Source organism: Lytechinus variegatus, chromosome 10, assembly GCF_018143015.1.
Source record: "Lytechinus variegatus isolate NC3 chromosome 10, Lvar_3.0, whole genome shotgun sequence".
Lineage (NCBI taxonomy): Eukaryota > Metazoa > Echinodermata > Echinoidea > Temnopleuroida > Toxopneustidae > Lytechinus > Lytechinus variegatus.
This window is the reverse complement of record NC_054749.1, coordinates 8,889,465-8,905,805: the sequence shown is the minus strand read 5'-3', so window position 1 is coordinate 8,905,805 and position 16,341 is coordinate 8,889,465. Positions and strand designations below refer to the sequence as shown.

At 40.0% G+C, this 16,341-nt stretch overlaps 1 protein-coding gene across 1 annotated transcript in view; it reads right to left on the bottom strand.

The window, feature by feature from the left end:
• LOC121422759 (calcium-activated chloride channel regulator 1-like) overlaps window positions 1–6,178 on the bottom strand; it is a 45,023-nt gene extending 38,845 nt beyond the window's left edge. Inside the window, exon 1 of the mRNA XM_041617939.1 lies at window positions 5,756–6,178. Within this exon, the coding sequence (XP_041473873.1) occupies window positions 5,756–5,935 (180 nt within the window). The 5' untranslated portion in view covers window positions 5,936–6,178. The remainder of the gene's footprint in view (window positions 1–5,755) is intronic.
• Window positions 6,179–16,341: the final 10,163 nt, after the last annotated feature.

Below are 16,341 nucleotides of genomic sequence, written 5' to 3'. Positions count from 1 at the left end.
GATGGTTAACATAACATTAACACAACTGATTATAACAAGGTTGCAGACATGCAGTGGTATGACAAAATAAGCAGATGCTTGAGCTGTTGTCAGACATTTGGATATATGAAATACATACATAAATATAAAAACAATACTGAAAAGTCAAAACTAATGATTACACAAAGAAGGGGAAACCTTCAAAGGCACAAAAGAGTTCTAAACGGTTCTTGAACGTGTTTTTATTATTATTGTTTTTGTTTGATTTTTGTATTTAATTTATTTATTATCATTATTAATTTATTTATTCTTATCTATTCATTTTTTATTTTTATCTATTTATTTCATTCATTTATCATTATTTTTTCGGGGGGGGGGGGTCCTAAAACTTACTATTACGGCTACGTATCATATAGGGTTCATGATGTAAGAATCGATGTAAGAACAGAAAAAAATGGTATGCTTTCTGTGGTGCTCCATCATAAAGAAAATTAGTGGGTTATTTTTGTACAACCAGAAACTGTTCTAAAATTCTGTTTATTTTTCTATCCTGTTTCACTAGTTAACCTAAAAGGTTCCAATTACGCGACAACAAAATATAATCAGCACCCTATAAGACTTCCCTTTCCTTTATTCATTATTTATTTTCTTCCATATTGGAAAGAACACATGCAGTGTCCCGCTGTGAGTGCAATAGTGTATTCACAGTGTCGAAAATAACGTGCAATCACTTCCACACTGTTAAATTTGAACATTTGAACAATGTGAAACACATATTCGCATAGCCGACCATGTGACACGTTGTGTACAGTATAACGCTGTGGAGGTGTCCACAGTGTGAAAATATTGAAACACAGTAGAATATGAGCATTATAAGACCGTGAATAATATTTTCCCATAGTCTACTATGGGACACAGTGTGTTTCCCACCCGGGGGGGGGGGCACTCAGTATATAATGCATAGTGGGTATGTGCCGCGGAGGGGACCCCCATTTTCACACTCAAATTTCCGTTCCAAGGCATAGCATTTTTGTCTTATTGAGAAAAAGAACAGAGAAAGCCGCTCCAAGGCATAGCATTTTCTTCTTATCGTGAAAAGCGAAGAAAGAAATCCGCTCCAAAGCTTCGCATATTTCCCGTTACGCAGTCCCGGTCGCATTGATCTGCTACAATGAGCCGAAATTTTGGTGAAAGGCGGCCGCTGAGCGAGGTCCGACCATTGCCTCTGTGCTAGCGCACCCGGCGCCCGTGCCGCCGGGCTAGCTGTATGCACGTATGCCCGTTCCATGGGGATGCATATGCGCACTCACATGCAGGCGACTCGTTCCAAGGACCCCCGTTTTTACAAACATTTGTAGTTCCGAAGCCCGTTCCGAGGACCCTCCTTTTTACAATTAGCCCGCTCCGAGGCCCCCGTTTTTTGTCTCGCCCGCGGCACACCCCCACCACTTTTTTGGTCGAGTGCCCCCCCCCCCGGGGTTTCCCAGCAGAGCCACCTCGTTCCTTATTGGTTTGCTCATACACCATCTCTCTTTCCACCCCGCACTATTTTTCTTGCCCGTGGGCTCTCTTTAAATGCCCGTAATTCAGATGCCACGCATCTGCAATATATTCTCAAAGCATCCGTAATACTTTCGTGATAATAGTATATATCATCCCACCTGTTTCATCAATACATGTGTTATACATCAGTAATTATTGGTTACATATCCCCAATGTTTGCAATACAATTTACCACTTATTCCACATTCGAGAGCATCTGCACCGTATTCGCTTTGTTTGTAAAATATCCCTGAATACCTTCGCGATATATTATCAATTCTACCACTGGTAGAAGTTTTCAGAACCGAGGTAGCTACCCTGTAGGTACTTGGCGAAAGTATGAGAACTTTCGCGGGGATTTTTCCAAGGTCGCAGGTATTTTGGCGATGTGAAAGCAAATTACGGGAACTTTTAGCCCAGCGTGCCGTTGGCCGCGGCGCCGTGGGTGGCTGCTGGGCTAGTGATTTTGAATCTCGCGCCTTGCCTGCTTATCAGACCATATACTATGCGCATGCTCGTTACTTCAAGAACTTATCTCGAAGGGTATGTTTCGGGGCGGTGTGATTGCAGGAATAATTAATGGGTATTTTTTAGCCGAAACAGTTCCCGTAATTTAACGGGGATTCTTGTGATCGAGGCGGTTTGAAACCACCTAGGCAGTCAGACCGCAGGTCCCTATGCTAATGAGCAAAAAGGCCAGATTCATCCAAATCATCTCGTGGCTGAATCCTCCTCCTTGCAAAATCTCGTGATTCATGAGATTTTCTTTCTCTAAGAATTTACCTGTTTTAACCTCAAGTTAAATGAAATATTATTGCACCATCAGATAGAGTAAAAGTTACTCTTTCATATTGGTCATTTATTTTGTAAACAATAGATTGTTAAATAAGTAAATTTCTGGCCTGAAAGTGTGCCTCAAAACTGAATTTTCTTCCTCTGTTTTCTCTTGCAAATTGTGCAAAACTTTTTATTTTGAGCCTCAATGATATATATATCACCATAAAGCTGAACTTCTGTACTTTCTCACAATGCCACTCTTGATATGCGGCACCTTTTAATCGGGTCAAGATCACACTTTTCCCACCAAGGTACAAGACGAGATTTCTGAAATTTTGTACTTGCATGAAATCCAGAGTCCTGAGCTGATTGGCTGGATAAGATTCACAGAACAACAGGCGCGGGGTATTTGAGGAGATTACCACATGGGAAGTGTGACCTTCCCATGAACCCAGGCGCTGAACCGTTGGAATTTGCCACTGGGTGGTCTCTTTGACCAATCAGAGTGCAGTATTCTTGTTTTCAAACTGCTTTATGTACTTGGCAAATGAAAAGTGTGATCTTGACCCGATTAAACCAATTCTTATTTTGAAACCTATATCATTTCAAAGCATACATATTCACCTTTATCATGATATAAAAATCATTTGGGCTCAAACATAAATAAAGTGTGAAAATAGCAGCTTTTGTCAGGTGAAAATATTTAATTTGTAGCATATTTTAAGTCAAAATTTTAACCTTTATTACAAAATCTTTGAATAAATCTAAACACATGACCTAAAATAATGATTCTTCTTCTTTACAATGGTACCAAATTCATGAAATTCGATACACAATTAGAGCAGCAATGATCGAATGAAAAGAGGTGTTTTGGTCCGCATCAAGCTCATTAAATATGCAAAACAACTCAAGTCATGAATATCACTTGGATGAAAGAAGCCACTTTTTGGGGACCTGCAGTCTGACTGTAGGGTTATTATTTTTATTATTATCACTATCGTCGTCGTTATTATTATACCACCGTCATTCACACGAGGAAATTTGTAATTGTTGGTCAGTTATGTATGTTTTCTTACAACACCAGGATCCCCAATGGATTTTTTTGTACATCCATTTTCTGCTTCTTTGGTGAACCTACATGTTAAAGGTTCCAAATACGGGACAACAGCATGTGCTAATCAGCACCCTATTAGACTTCTTCCTTCATTCTTTTTTTTTTCTTCCCCACTGGAAAGAACACAGTGTCCCACACCATAGGCGGCGGAGCAGAGGATTATCTTTTGTGTTTGGGGGGGGGACGCAACTTATAGCCGCCCCCCCAAACACAAAAGATAATCTTCTACTCCGCCGCCAATGTCCCACAGTGTGTACCACAGTGTGGAACACAGTACGGAATCACCTTCACACGAATCTGAGCATTTCAATAATGTGAATCACATATTCGCATAGCCGACATTGTGAACATGCACGCTGTGAACAGCGTGCATATCATCACACTGTTGATCTCGAGCATTTCAAGAGGGTGAATAATATTTTCATATAATCCACTATGTAAGGACACTGTGTGCTTTCCAGCAGGGCCACCACGTTCCTTATTAGTTTTTTCGCCCCCTCTCTCTTTTTCTCTCTCCATCCCGCACTATTTTTCTTGCCTTTGCACTAGGCTAGCTGTTGGGTAAACTGCCAATTCGTCCACTGCCAACTCGTCCACTCACCACATGGTCTACCTTCATTTAGTCTAGTGCTATTCCGTCCATCTATATTTGGTTTAACAACCATTTGGTCCAATAACCATGAGGTCCATTCAACACTTCGTCTAATCATCAGTTCGTCTAAGACCATTTCGATTCATAACCAGTTGGTTTAATGTTCGTTTTATTTTCATTCATTTAGTCCGATAAGCACTAAGTCTCTAATTAGACTAAATGGTATATGGACTAAATTGCTATTGGGCCAACTGGTTATTAGACGAAATGGCATTTAGACCATATGGATAGTGGACGAACTGATGGATTACCAAATGATAGTAGACGAGTTGGCAATTGGAAGAATTGGTATTGGACCGAATGAAAATAAACCAGCTGTTGCAGGGGGAGGAGAGGAGAGGGCTGAAGCAACAGCCTCCAGAGGATCTAGCAAGACTCATTTTCCCCCTTTTACCCTTTCTCTTGGTTTTCGGTCCGTTCTCCCCCATCTTTCTCTCTCTATACCGCTCTGTGGGCGAGACCACTTTATTTTTGATTTACTTGATTGGTTTGTGGCATATCTTACGACGCCGTAATATCAATTTTCATATCTATGCCGACTACATCCTGCTCAATCTCTCCTTCAGGCTGGTGCAATAAATGCAATCACCCTTCTTGAAGAATTGTCCGACATCACCCCTGGCTAGATCGCCATCCCTCCAATACTGAGCTCCTTCCATTTGGGGATTTGGTGCACGGGCTCAACCAAGGTAAAGTTGTCAGCCATCTCTTTTTTTTCGGGATGTACCATTAATCATGTTAATGCATCCCTTACTTATCGCACCCTAGGGGTCATTTGTTAGATTGTGGAATGTCAATGTTAAATCAAATAACCAACAACTGTATATCTGTAAGGTATCAGCTGCGCAATATTGGGTTTATCGGAAAAAATGAAAATCTGCCACTGAAAAAAAACACAATGCATGCACTGATTTTCTACGACTTGATTTCGGGAATGCCTCGCTTCTACAATTTACCCAACACCCAATTATCTAAACTCCAAAAGATCCAGAACGCTGCAGCAAGTATGATCACCCTGTTAAAAAAAACAAAAGCAAAAACACAATATCACACCCATTCTGAAATCTCTACATTGGTTAAAGTTCAGCGATCGCATCACCTTTAAAATCCTTCTCCTATACTATGTAATAAAACGATTCTGCTCCACTCCTGTAAGGTCCCTACGTTTATCCAACATTGGTTCCCAAGTTGTTCCCAAATCTGTTAAGATATGGGGGTATGGGCTTTTGCTCACGCTGGCCCAGGAATGATCCTCGACTGGTTATCCGTGAATGCACTTCCATTGACACATTTAAATGTACTTTGTTCTTGAAATTGCGTTAATAGTATACTAGTATTTGCACTTCTTTTTCTTTCTCTCTCTCTCTTTCTTTCACTGCTTCTTGGACGCTCTGCTGAGTGGATTTGGTGCGCTCTAAACATATCCCACATATTATTATTAGTAGTATTACTAGTATTATTATTTGCACTACTGTAGGTGTTATAGGGAGGATGGCGGGGGGGGCTGATGCAAAAGCTTGAACAGAAGATCAAGCAAGACTATTTTTTTATACTCTTTCACTTGGCTTTCGATCCACCCCCTCTCCCCCTCCTTTTCTCCCCCTCTCTGTATGTCTCTCTCTCTACCTATATATTCCCCTCTCTCTGTCTCAGGCGTTTGGAATGAGTTCGTCTAAGTAGTAAGTACTGACCTTTATTGCCGATATCAAATCATCATTCTCTTCTAGACTTTCATCAATAGCTAGCACAATATTGTTATATCCCCCGTTTTCCAAAACAACAGACGACTGCGATATCATTGCTCCTACTTGTATCATCATCAGACATGCTATTCCCATGAAGAAAATATATACACCTGGCTTGGAAGCCATTCTGCGTCAGTAATTTGAAGTACCGATGGATATATAAATATATAAATCAATTCTCAGCCAAAATATATCAATTCCCAGAAATGGTGTGTGTCTCTCGATAGCTCCTACGTAAGATTTAAATACATTTTCTCTCAATTGTTCGCAACGCCACACTGAAGGACGTCATCACGTACGCAACAATGTTCAGTGTTTGCCATCCCATAATGGTACACTCGGCGCCCCATTGCATAGTGGATTCAGTACGTCCAGAGACCATGACTTGAATTATATTTACTACGTTCGTTGCGCACTGCTTTTTTTTTCTTTCCGAAACATATTCAAATTCCCAGGGTTCTTCAATTGCGGGTTCGTACCGTTTATGCGCCCATACTAGCTAAAATGTAATCGGGGAAAACCCCGATCCTCTCGCTCTCTCTCTCTCTCTTTCCATTTCTCCCTCTCTTCCACTCCATTTGTAAAGACCAGAGTCAATATTAGTGATAATGCATTCTCTATTGCTGCCCACTACGAAAGAATAGCATATATGATATCATTAGAAGTTCTACGCTTCTACATGTTCAGGAGTTATACTACTTTCTTTAGTTCACAGAATTCAGTAATAAAATGCTCTTAACCAGTGCAGCTGAATAGATTTTAAACCAAAGATGCGCTATGCAAACGTAATGGTTATGATTGTGATGATGGGTATTATAATGATTAGTTTTTGATCCTCATAATCGTCGTCGTCATCATCATCATCAAATTTTAACAGTCTTAATGATGATATTGATAATGATGAGCATTTTCATTGCGACATAAAATAATCTTCTCGAAATAAGTGAAGGGGATCATGGCATTTCGGCAATCGAATTATCATTTGAGCCTGATCATCCACTTCTCTTCATCCACTTTTTATACATAAATTAAAAAATGGTTCATTAAAAAATTCTATCATGGGTAGTGTTGCTAAAAATGCATATTCTTTTTTTCGAGAAAAAAAAATCGTCCATGACATAAAATTTTCTACTTCCGGTACGAATCCTTTGAATACAGTTTAACAAGGATTATTGTGAGGGTTATTTGACCCTTACTAATTTTTAAGGACTTCATTGAAGTCACTTCACGTGGATACAGATTTCAAAAGAGTCTGAAAAGATTCAAACACAAATTTAATCTGGATTCATCTTGTCAGTGCACTGCAAAAACTCCGGTGTTGATTTAACACCAGCCCGGAATCTATAGATATCTTCTTCTTCTCTATAAGTACAGGCCACCGTCTGGCGTATTGTCGTACTGTTGTGCAGGTGCAATGTATGTACAGTGTCTCAAATAAGGGGTCTAAAATGAACTCAAGAGTGTGCAGCTAAAAAGACATCCGTAGAAAGTTAACGGAGCTGGATTTTCTGTACCTCTCTTTTGAAACTTGGAAGAGAGGTACATGAGACGGCGACCTGTGGAAGAGCGTTCCATAGCCTGGTTGCGTCAGGAAAGTAGCTTTTTTGCAGTGTCTGTGTCCTAGCAAATGGTACTTGTAATTTCTGGTTATGACCTCTTTGTGAGGAATGGAGAGATGGGATCAGAGTAGCCTCCGATATGGATATTAAGGAGTTCTTAATGCAGAATATCATCGCAACCTTTGCCTGGGCTCTCCTTTCTTGCAGGGATGGCCATTGCAGTTGTTGGAGCATGGAGGTGACACTGCTTGTTCTGCGGTGGTCATTGCAAACAAAGCGAGCATACCTTCTCTGTATCATTTCAAGCCTCATGACGTTAGCTTGAGTGAAAGGATCCCAGATGATACTTCCATATTCCATGACTGGTCTAAGTAGAGTGAGGTAGCAGAGCACCTTGACTTTGCGAGGACATGATCTAATGTTCCTTTGAAGAAAAGCCCTGGTGGAATTAGCCTTTTTTGCTCCCTGGCTGATAGAGGTAGATTCCAAGATATTTTGCTGTGTCTCCTTTCTCCAAGGTGTAACCATAAAGGATGTATGGCAATATGATAGGCTTCCGTTTGTTGGTTACATGGAGGACTTGGCATTTCTTGGGTTTGAACTCCATTAGCCAGTCAGCCTCCCATTGCTCCAAGGACTTGATGTCTTCCTGCAGTTGAGCACCATCTTCCTCTGACCTTATCTTGCGATAAACTAGGCAGTCATCTGCGAAGAGCCTAACAGTGGTGTCATTAGACAGGTACTCTGGTAGGTCGTTGATAAATATCAGGAACAACATCGGACCGACGACACTACCCTGCGGAACTCCCGATGTCACTTGGGACTTGGTAGAGATGGTTCCTTCAAGGAGTACTTGTTGCGTGCGATTGTCAAGAAAGTCGGCTATCCATTCATGAGTAGAGTTCCGTATGCCATAAAAATCAAGCTTATGAAGAAGTCTCCCGTGTGGCACCTTGTCAAAGGCCTTGGCAAGATCTAGCAGGATGACATCAATCTGTTCTCTGTTGTCTATACCCTTCGCAAGGTCTTGGACCGCAAGAGCAAGTTGTGAGACACAGGATCGTTTTTTACGGAAACCATGCTGAGCATCAGAGAGGATGTCATGGTCTTCAAGATGGTCCATAATGTTGCTGTGGACAATGTGTTCCAGAACTTTGCATGTCATTGGTGTTAACGAGATCGGTCTGTAGTTCTCTGGCTTACATCTTTCTCCCTTTTTGAAGACAGGGGCAATGTTTGCATTCTTCCAGTCAGCTGGAACAACTCCTTGGTCAAGGGAAGCTTGAAATAGGACTGTCAGAACAGGTGCGAGTTCGCGGTCCAGGTTTTTCAATAGCCGTGAAGACAGTTCATCGGGCCCAGTGGCTTTATGGATTTGCAGACCAGATTTTCTGCACACCATCGCATTGTATGGTGATGGGTTCCATACAGGGATAGGGAGAACTACTCATGTCCTTCATGTTAGTCATGTCTTCATTTCTAGTAAAGACAGATGAGAACTGTCTATTCAGGATGGTACATTTTGAAGCACTATCCGAGTATGTAAATCCATCGCTTGACTTCAGCGAAGCTACCCCAGATGAGTCACATCTTTTGCTGTTAATGTAACTCCAGAATCGTTTAGGATTGGTGGTTTAATCTGGGCTGACAATATCTTCAACATATTTGAAGTAAGCAGCTTTACATGCTTTCTTTGCCTGTTTCTTCACATCCAAGTACTTGGTGTAATCCCCAGGGTTGTTGCTTGCCTTAGCTCTGTCAAAGCATCGCTTCTTCCTACGGGTCAACTGCTTCAATGAACGAGTGATCCAAGTTTGACTGTATCTTGTTGATGTCATCTTTAATGGTACATGCTTTTCCATCAGACGTAAGAGGGTAGACTTGATGGTGTCCCACATGACTTGCACAGGACTCGTCCTATCAAATTGCTCTGTAAAGGAATGTTGAAAGGCAAGACAGTCTTCTCGGAGGGCCTCCATGTCAGCATGCTTCCAAAGGAATACTTTCCTCTTCACCGGTCTTTTCCTGCGTGCTACAACAGAGGATTCCACTAGCACGATATCATGGTCACTTATTCCTGGAAGGGCAATACACCTGCTAAGAAGAGTGGGCCTATTTGACAGGATAATGTCAAGACAGCTGTTCAACCTAGTAGGAAAGGACACCATCTGTTGTAGATCACAATTGTGGATCATCGTCAAGAATCTTTGCTTGATTGGCAGAGGATACTGGTTACCTGATGACGACTCTGTATCCCAGTCGATGTCTGGTAGATTCAGGTCCCCACCCATCCAGATGACAGAACTTTGGTGCTGATTGTGAATTTCTTCTATAGATTGACAGAGATTCTCCATATAGTTGACAGAACTAGAAGGAGGTCTATACAAAGCACCTATTATAAGGAAGTTGTTCTTCGGAAGGCTTACTTTGATAAAGATTGCTTCAACATCAAGATTAGGATCATCTGGTAGTTGTTCAAAGATGATGTCCTTTTTAATGGGCTATGAGAACACCACCATATCCGTCAAAGCGATCCTTCCGTATCACTTCATACTCTGGAGGGAACAATTCAGCACTATGGATGTTGCTGTTGAGACAAGACTCAGTGCCAAGGATAATATCCGGATAAGAAGAATCTATTAGATTTCCGATCTCTTCCTTTTTGTTCCGTGCACTCTGAAAGTTGACTGTTAAAATCTTCATCTTTCTTTCCGTGACTGGGTGCCTTCTATTAGACCGGCGGGAAGGAGAAGAAGATGCTATAGGCGGTCCAGGACTTGATGGCACTGTTGCATTATCATCAGAGTAGGACGATGACAGTGTGGAGAAGGTGTTGCTGGTGTCAACGATAAAAGAGTTGAACAAACTGCTAGAAAACTGGGGCATTCCACAAGAAATGCATTGCCAAGATACACTTGAATTAGCGAGAGCTTCATAAACTGGTGTTGACATGTGCATGCATTCTACGTGGTACCACTGGTTACAGTCATCGCAAGCAACGCCTCGTTGTCGCCATGTTACTGGGTAGGTGCAAATCTGACAAGGGTACTTGCTGGCAGGACCTGGGTTGAGTTCAATGTCTGATGCATTTGTTAAGAGCAGCAGGGTCAGATAAGCAGCTACGAGAGTCTTACAACGACATGTAGAACTAAGCATGTGAATGTTGCCCTTCCTTTGCACTCGAAGATGATGGAGAGAGTTTGTTAAAACCTCAAGATCAGTTGGCAGGTTATTGGTAAATCCTATTTGGGCATGCCCTATAGAAAGCTTGCTGGATGATGACCTATGGCTATTGGTATATTTCAGCCTTGCAAATAGCAATGTCCTTGACCTTGTAGATCTAGAGACACAATTCTCAAATATTATATTTAAGATTGTCAGAAGCAAAGTAAGGTAAATAATCTTGCCAGTTACAGATCTAGCCATTTTTTTTTTGTGGCCAAGCTTATCATCAGGAACCACATACAATGGGTAACTCAATCACAGACTTTAGTTCAGCCTCAGGGCTGCAAAGTACAATGAGTCTACAATGATATAATAAATAACAGTACATGTACACACCATTCACAACTTAATCCAGCAACGAGATAAAAATCGGTCTCAAAATTCAGCATACAAACTAATCACAACTACTTGAGCAGATTGATCAGTTTACTTGGATGAAAATGCCTTAGTAGTAGCACCGGTTGAAGAAGAAAGAAAGTACAAGTGTCATCTGCTGCTTGATTGTCAACTCTAGGCCTACTCAAAATACAGTAGATGGGACTGAAGTCAGGGAGCTTGCTTTCCTTCTGTAGTCTAGAGATGGTAAAAAGTCCATTAAAAATCCAGCTTAATCTTGAGTAAATCCATCAAAAATCAATGTGCAGCAGCAGAAATGCTTAAGTTGCACCATGAAAATACTGATGATCCAAATTTTGATAGAAATTGCACACATCTAAAGATGATTTTTTAAGATAAATTAGACCCATAATCCAGACACTGCACACACACACATCAGAGAAGTGTTAAACAACACCAGTTTCATTTTGGTCTAACACCAGAAAAGTGTTTATACACCATCAATTAGTATTAGAACAGCATCGGTTTGATTCCAAACTGGTGTTGTTTCAATACCTCTCTGGTGTGGACATATATAGATTCCGGGCTGGTGTTAAATCAACACCGGAGTCTTTGCAGTGTGACACTCGGTCATTCTTTGATTTGCATTTGAATAGAAAACCATCGCAGCCTCTAAACCCATCTTACAATAGCCATGATAATAATGAATAATACAAACAACCGTAGTATATCACTTACCTGTCCGCCCGTGACAAACTGATCATGATCTTCTCCATTAACTAATGGCTTACAGTGGCAGGTTGAGAGGGTAAGGGGTGGAGGGGGGTCTAACCTGATAATGGTCTCCCCTTCCCTACTTATTACGAGGGTCGCGCAAGCAGAACAATATAATGGCGGATTTACCTTAGATCTACGGGCGGGGGGGGGGGGGGGGTGGTAGGACGCATTACTTTGCAGCTTATCTCAATTTGGTCAAACCAAATGGTTAACCCCCCCCCCTTAGCAAAAAGCTAGACTCGCTAGTAGCGTCGCTACTGGCTTAGTCTTAAAATTGAGGAAGTTAGAAGTTGTAACGGCGAGAACCCAGAAAAAATCAATATCGTATGAAAAAATTAAGTTATCATTGAGGTACTGATTAATTGATTTTTAACCTTGCTAGTGGTGATACTGTCCCTCATAACATGCACAGAACTGATTGCATCGAGAGAGAGAGTGTGGTAAAAGGTACGTATTTTGATAGAGTTTATCTTATGACGCAGGGGAAGGCATGGCAAGTAACACCAGAGAGGTTTATTTGGGTTTTATTTTAATCCTCTATGAATGTGAACAGCCACTTGATGCTATTTAATGATCAAGCTAATATCAAAATTTAAGAAAGTTTGTGTGTGTGTATTCTTGGGTAATAGGACGATCATTGATTTCGTCATCTACTGAAGATGTTAACTCATTCTTCCATTCTTGTTTTTTAATTGTACGTACAACATTGAATCGGGTAAGATATGTTATATGTGTGTGATGGTGTGTGTGTGTATGTGTTTGTTAATAGACTACCACCGTCTCACATGGCACGATACAGTACATTATATCACACTTGAATGGACATTGGTATGCATTTTGCTGTTTGTTATGCGGTTTGATTAATGTTGGGTCTAATATAGGCCTACGTCTGATTCAGACTTAACCTAAAAAAAAACGCGCATTTCATTGCTTGAAAGTCAAGTTGCGATTGCTTTTTTCGAGTTTCGTCTGATCGCCACTCATTCTTCAACGACCCAAGCTAATCCTGTAAATTATCTCATTAAAACACTGAAATTCACTCACCATGCATGAATGCGTCTTTTAAAATCTGACCATGCCTTAAAGGCCTGGTCACACCGCCCGAGCGTTGTTGGAGCGGTCGTGGAGCGGAAGGGAAAGAGAGTCGTATTTCTCTCGGAATCTCGAAAAAATCGGAAACAAAATTTGAAAACAAAAAACAAAACAATCGAAATCGAAAATGGTGAATGGTAGCGAGCGGTGATGATTTTTTTCTCTCCGCTCCACGACCGCTCCAATCAACGCTCTGGCGGTGTGACCAGGCCTTAACATTACAAACTAATCAAGTTTATTTCGCACCAACTTGTTCACCTTATTCGGAGTATATTGTTATACACCTGCAGCCTAAGGCTTGATTTTCCGCATCTCTACATATGCAACAGAGCTGAGTGATGGAGAGCGTTAGAACCATTTACCTATCATTGTTGGTGTTTTCAGGTACGTTACACAATCGTAAATTGCTTGATAATGTTTCCTTTTATTTTCAAAAATGATAACACATTAGAACATGCCGGCCTATTATTTACTTATTTATATTTCTTTAAAACGCATGTATTGAATATTGTCTGTTTATGAATTGTGAATGCAAAATCATGTTGTATTGGTTAAAAAAAGAACCATAAAGGTTCATTTGGAATCACATTTTTTTACACCTCAAAGAGTTCTTTATAGTCGAAATTCTTCATTTTAATATTGACAAAATTTATAGAATTTTACAAAGTTTTCAAACAAATTACATCACTCCTTTAACTCCTTTAGCTTGTTTCCATGGGCTTCCCAGACATTGTAGTGTTGTTTAAACAATAGTGCTGATTAAACACTATAAGCATGGAGAAAGGCATTTTGTTGTGGGGTTCAATGACTTTTTGAGCACAACTGCATGTAATTAGTTCATTTGACTATTTGACGATCGTTTTATTTTTGCCAATTTGGTACTTTCCAATTAAAACCAAGCTCATATTCGAAAATAACAATTTCGGTTGTGCAAGTATGAAGTTGATGTCAAAATGTCGGGGGTCCATCTATTCCAATAACAAGTCATATTTACTTATACTAGTACAAAAAGACCTAATGTGACCTTTGAACTTGAACCTAACTTAATCCAGATTAGATCAAGGGCATTTTTCATATAAAATATCAAAACGAGAGATTTGCAAAAAAGAATAATTCAAATTGACGGAAATCATTTGGCTGATAGTAAACTTGTAACAGAAATTATGCATTTGTTATTATAACAAGTCTTTATAAAATCATGTCACCATGCTCATTGCTCCACTCACATCCTACATGCATGAGGCAAGTTTGAAGTTGGTCGTCCCTTCAACAGTTCAACGTTTGTAAAACATCAACAAAGGCTTAACAAACCTAAAAGATGTTTAAATTTTCATCGAACCATACAGTCCCTCTTGCTACGATGGCAAATGGAAGCAATTGTGGAGATGGATACTTTCTAAACTATACCTTACCAATCTTCGGTACGTGCTTGGAGAGAGAACATCCGAACAGTGGCATGTGGGGGACCATACCAAAACTTATCCCATTTTCATCCGCTATCCCTGCCCTGGTCAAAGGAAGGGGAAGAATGGGGATACCACCAGGCTTTCGCATCTGCAAATTTCCCGGTAGGCTAAAGTCTTGAAATTTAATCGCATATCTTCAAAGAATTTGAGGAGTCCACCTTTGTTAAATGAGAATTTATTACTTCAGAACTTTTGTAGGTAATTATTACGAAAAACATAAACATCAATTTGTGGTGATGAAACCCACATCACATAGAGCAAATAGGTGAATATCTCGCAATGTCATGAATGTGAGGATATACATTTTATGCAACACAGAAAAGTTACGCGCAAAAGAAACAAGACAAACTGGTTTGAGATGGATTACTAGACCACATTGAAATGGAGTTGGAAAATATACCAGGGTCCCGTCTTACAAAGGGTTACGGTTAACGGAAAATCCCCCCAAAATCTCTTCCTTTTTTTTTCTCAGGGAAATTTGCAGGATTTCCTTTGTGAACAAAGAGAAGCACACTGAATTTTCAGGAAAACAATGAATGTACGATTATGTATGACATCTGGAAAAAATTTTGAACAAACATTCGTTTTAGATGTTGGCGACGCTGGTTTTCCATGCTTGTAGTTGATAGGATCAATCACAACTCTTTGTAAGACGGGTCCCAGTAGTCCACATGGTAAATGGGTGACATCCCAATTAACAGGAACGATATCAGACTGGGATGTTATTGGATAACATTTTCAAAAGTGTGACCCGCCACCCCAAAGGATAAGTTTACTGTAAATAGCCAAAATAATAATTTGGTCCCCAGAATGTAAAAATTGGCTGACCAGTCTTTTTAATTATACTGTCAAAATGTGAAGTTGTAAAGTTGCATATAAAAGAGAAAATAAAAGATCCATATTTTGTTGTTCGAGATCGAAATTTGAAGTAGAGAAGAAAATAGATCGTTTTGCAGACTCCTTGGTGTTATGTTTCCCTGAAAAATAGTAAAACTCTTTTCATGATCAAGAGATTATCCAAAACTTATTTTCTTGACAGATTTTGATTATTTTCTCTCAATATGTATTTTAAGTTGATGTATTTGCATTTAAGTTGATGACCTACTCAGAATCTATGTTTAGTATGTTCATGTGTGGTTGGATGTGGTTGTGTGTGTGCGCGTGTGTGTATGGGTGTGTGTAATAGTTTTTCCATTCTATTTCTAGCATCTTAACTTTATTATACATTTTTTCTCTCTCTCCTTTGCATCTTGTAGATCCTATGTTTTATGTTAATAATCATAAGTATTCCAGGGCCCTACTCAAAAACTTTGCTTTTAAAGGGGTCCTAAAACCAATTCGTATATGCTATAGTCTGATTGATGTATGTTCATGTACTCATTTACGTTGTATGTACATCTATTTTGATTATGATGTGATGTTTTTGGTTTTGAATAAATAAACTTGAAACTTGAGACTGCACAATGTGCATATTTTGAGTGAACTTCGAACTTCAAACTGTATTTTGTCTTTATTCTTTGAAATTCTCATTAAATTTCTGTTTAGTGATCATATAAAGCGTAGAATGTTATTGTTGGTTTGGGGGTGTCAGGTTACACTCGTATGTTCGGTGACATAAATGATGTGGGTAGGCCTATATTACAGTAGGCCGGATGGAATTGGACCCGCCAATCTGCATTAAACCGGATTCAACTTGTTCAAAACCACATAAGCGGCCTTACCTCGGTAGTGAAATATATCCCGGTAAAACAATTTACTTTCACTAGTTCAAAACCATACAAGCGGTGTTACCTCGTATTGAAATATTCCCCGGTAAAACAATTTATTTTCACTCTTATCAAAACGTACAGACATTGGTACCAAAGTGGGCGCATCAAACAAATACTTTTTTGTGAGGGGAGGGGTGGATTTAAGGAAAACAAATGGCTTATGGCATTTTTTAATCACCTTTCTTGATTTCGCATGAGACTGCATGATGGTTCCATGTAAGCCTGGCCGGTGTGAAGAGACGATGGAAAGCTTTGTCTGTCACTGCCCAAGTGGAATTACAGGGAAAACATGTGGAATGAGTAAGTGC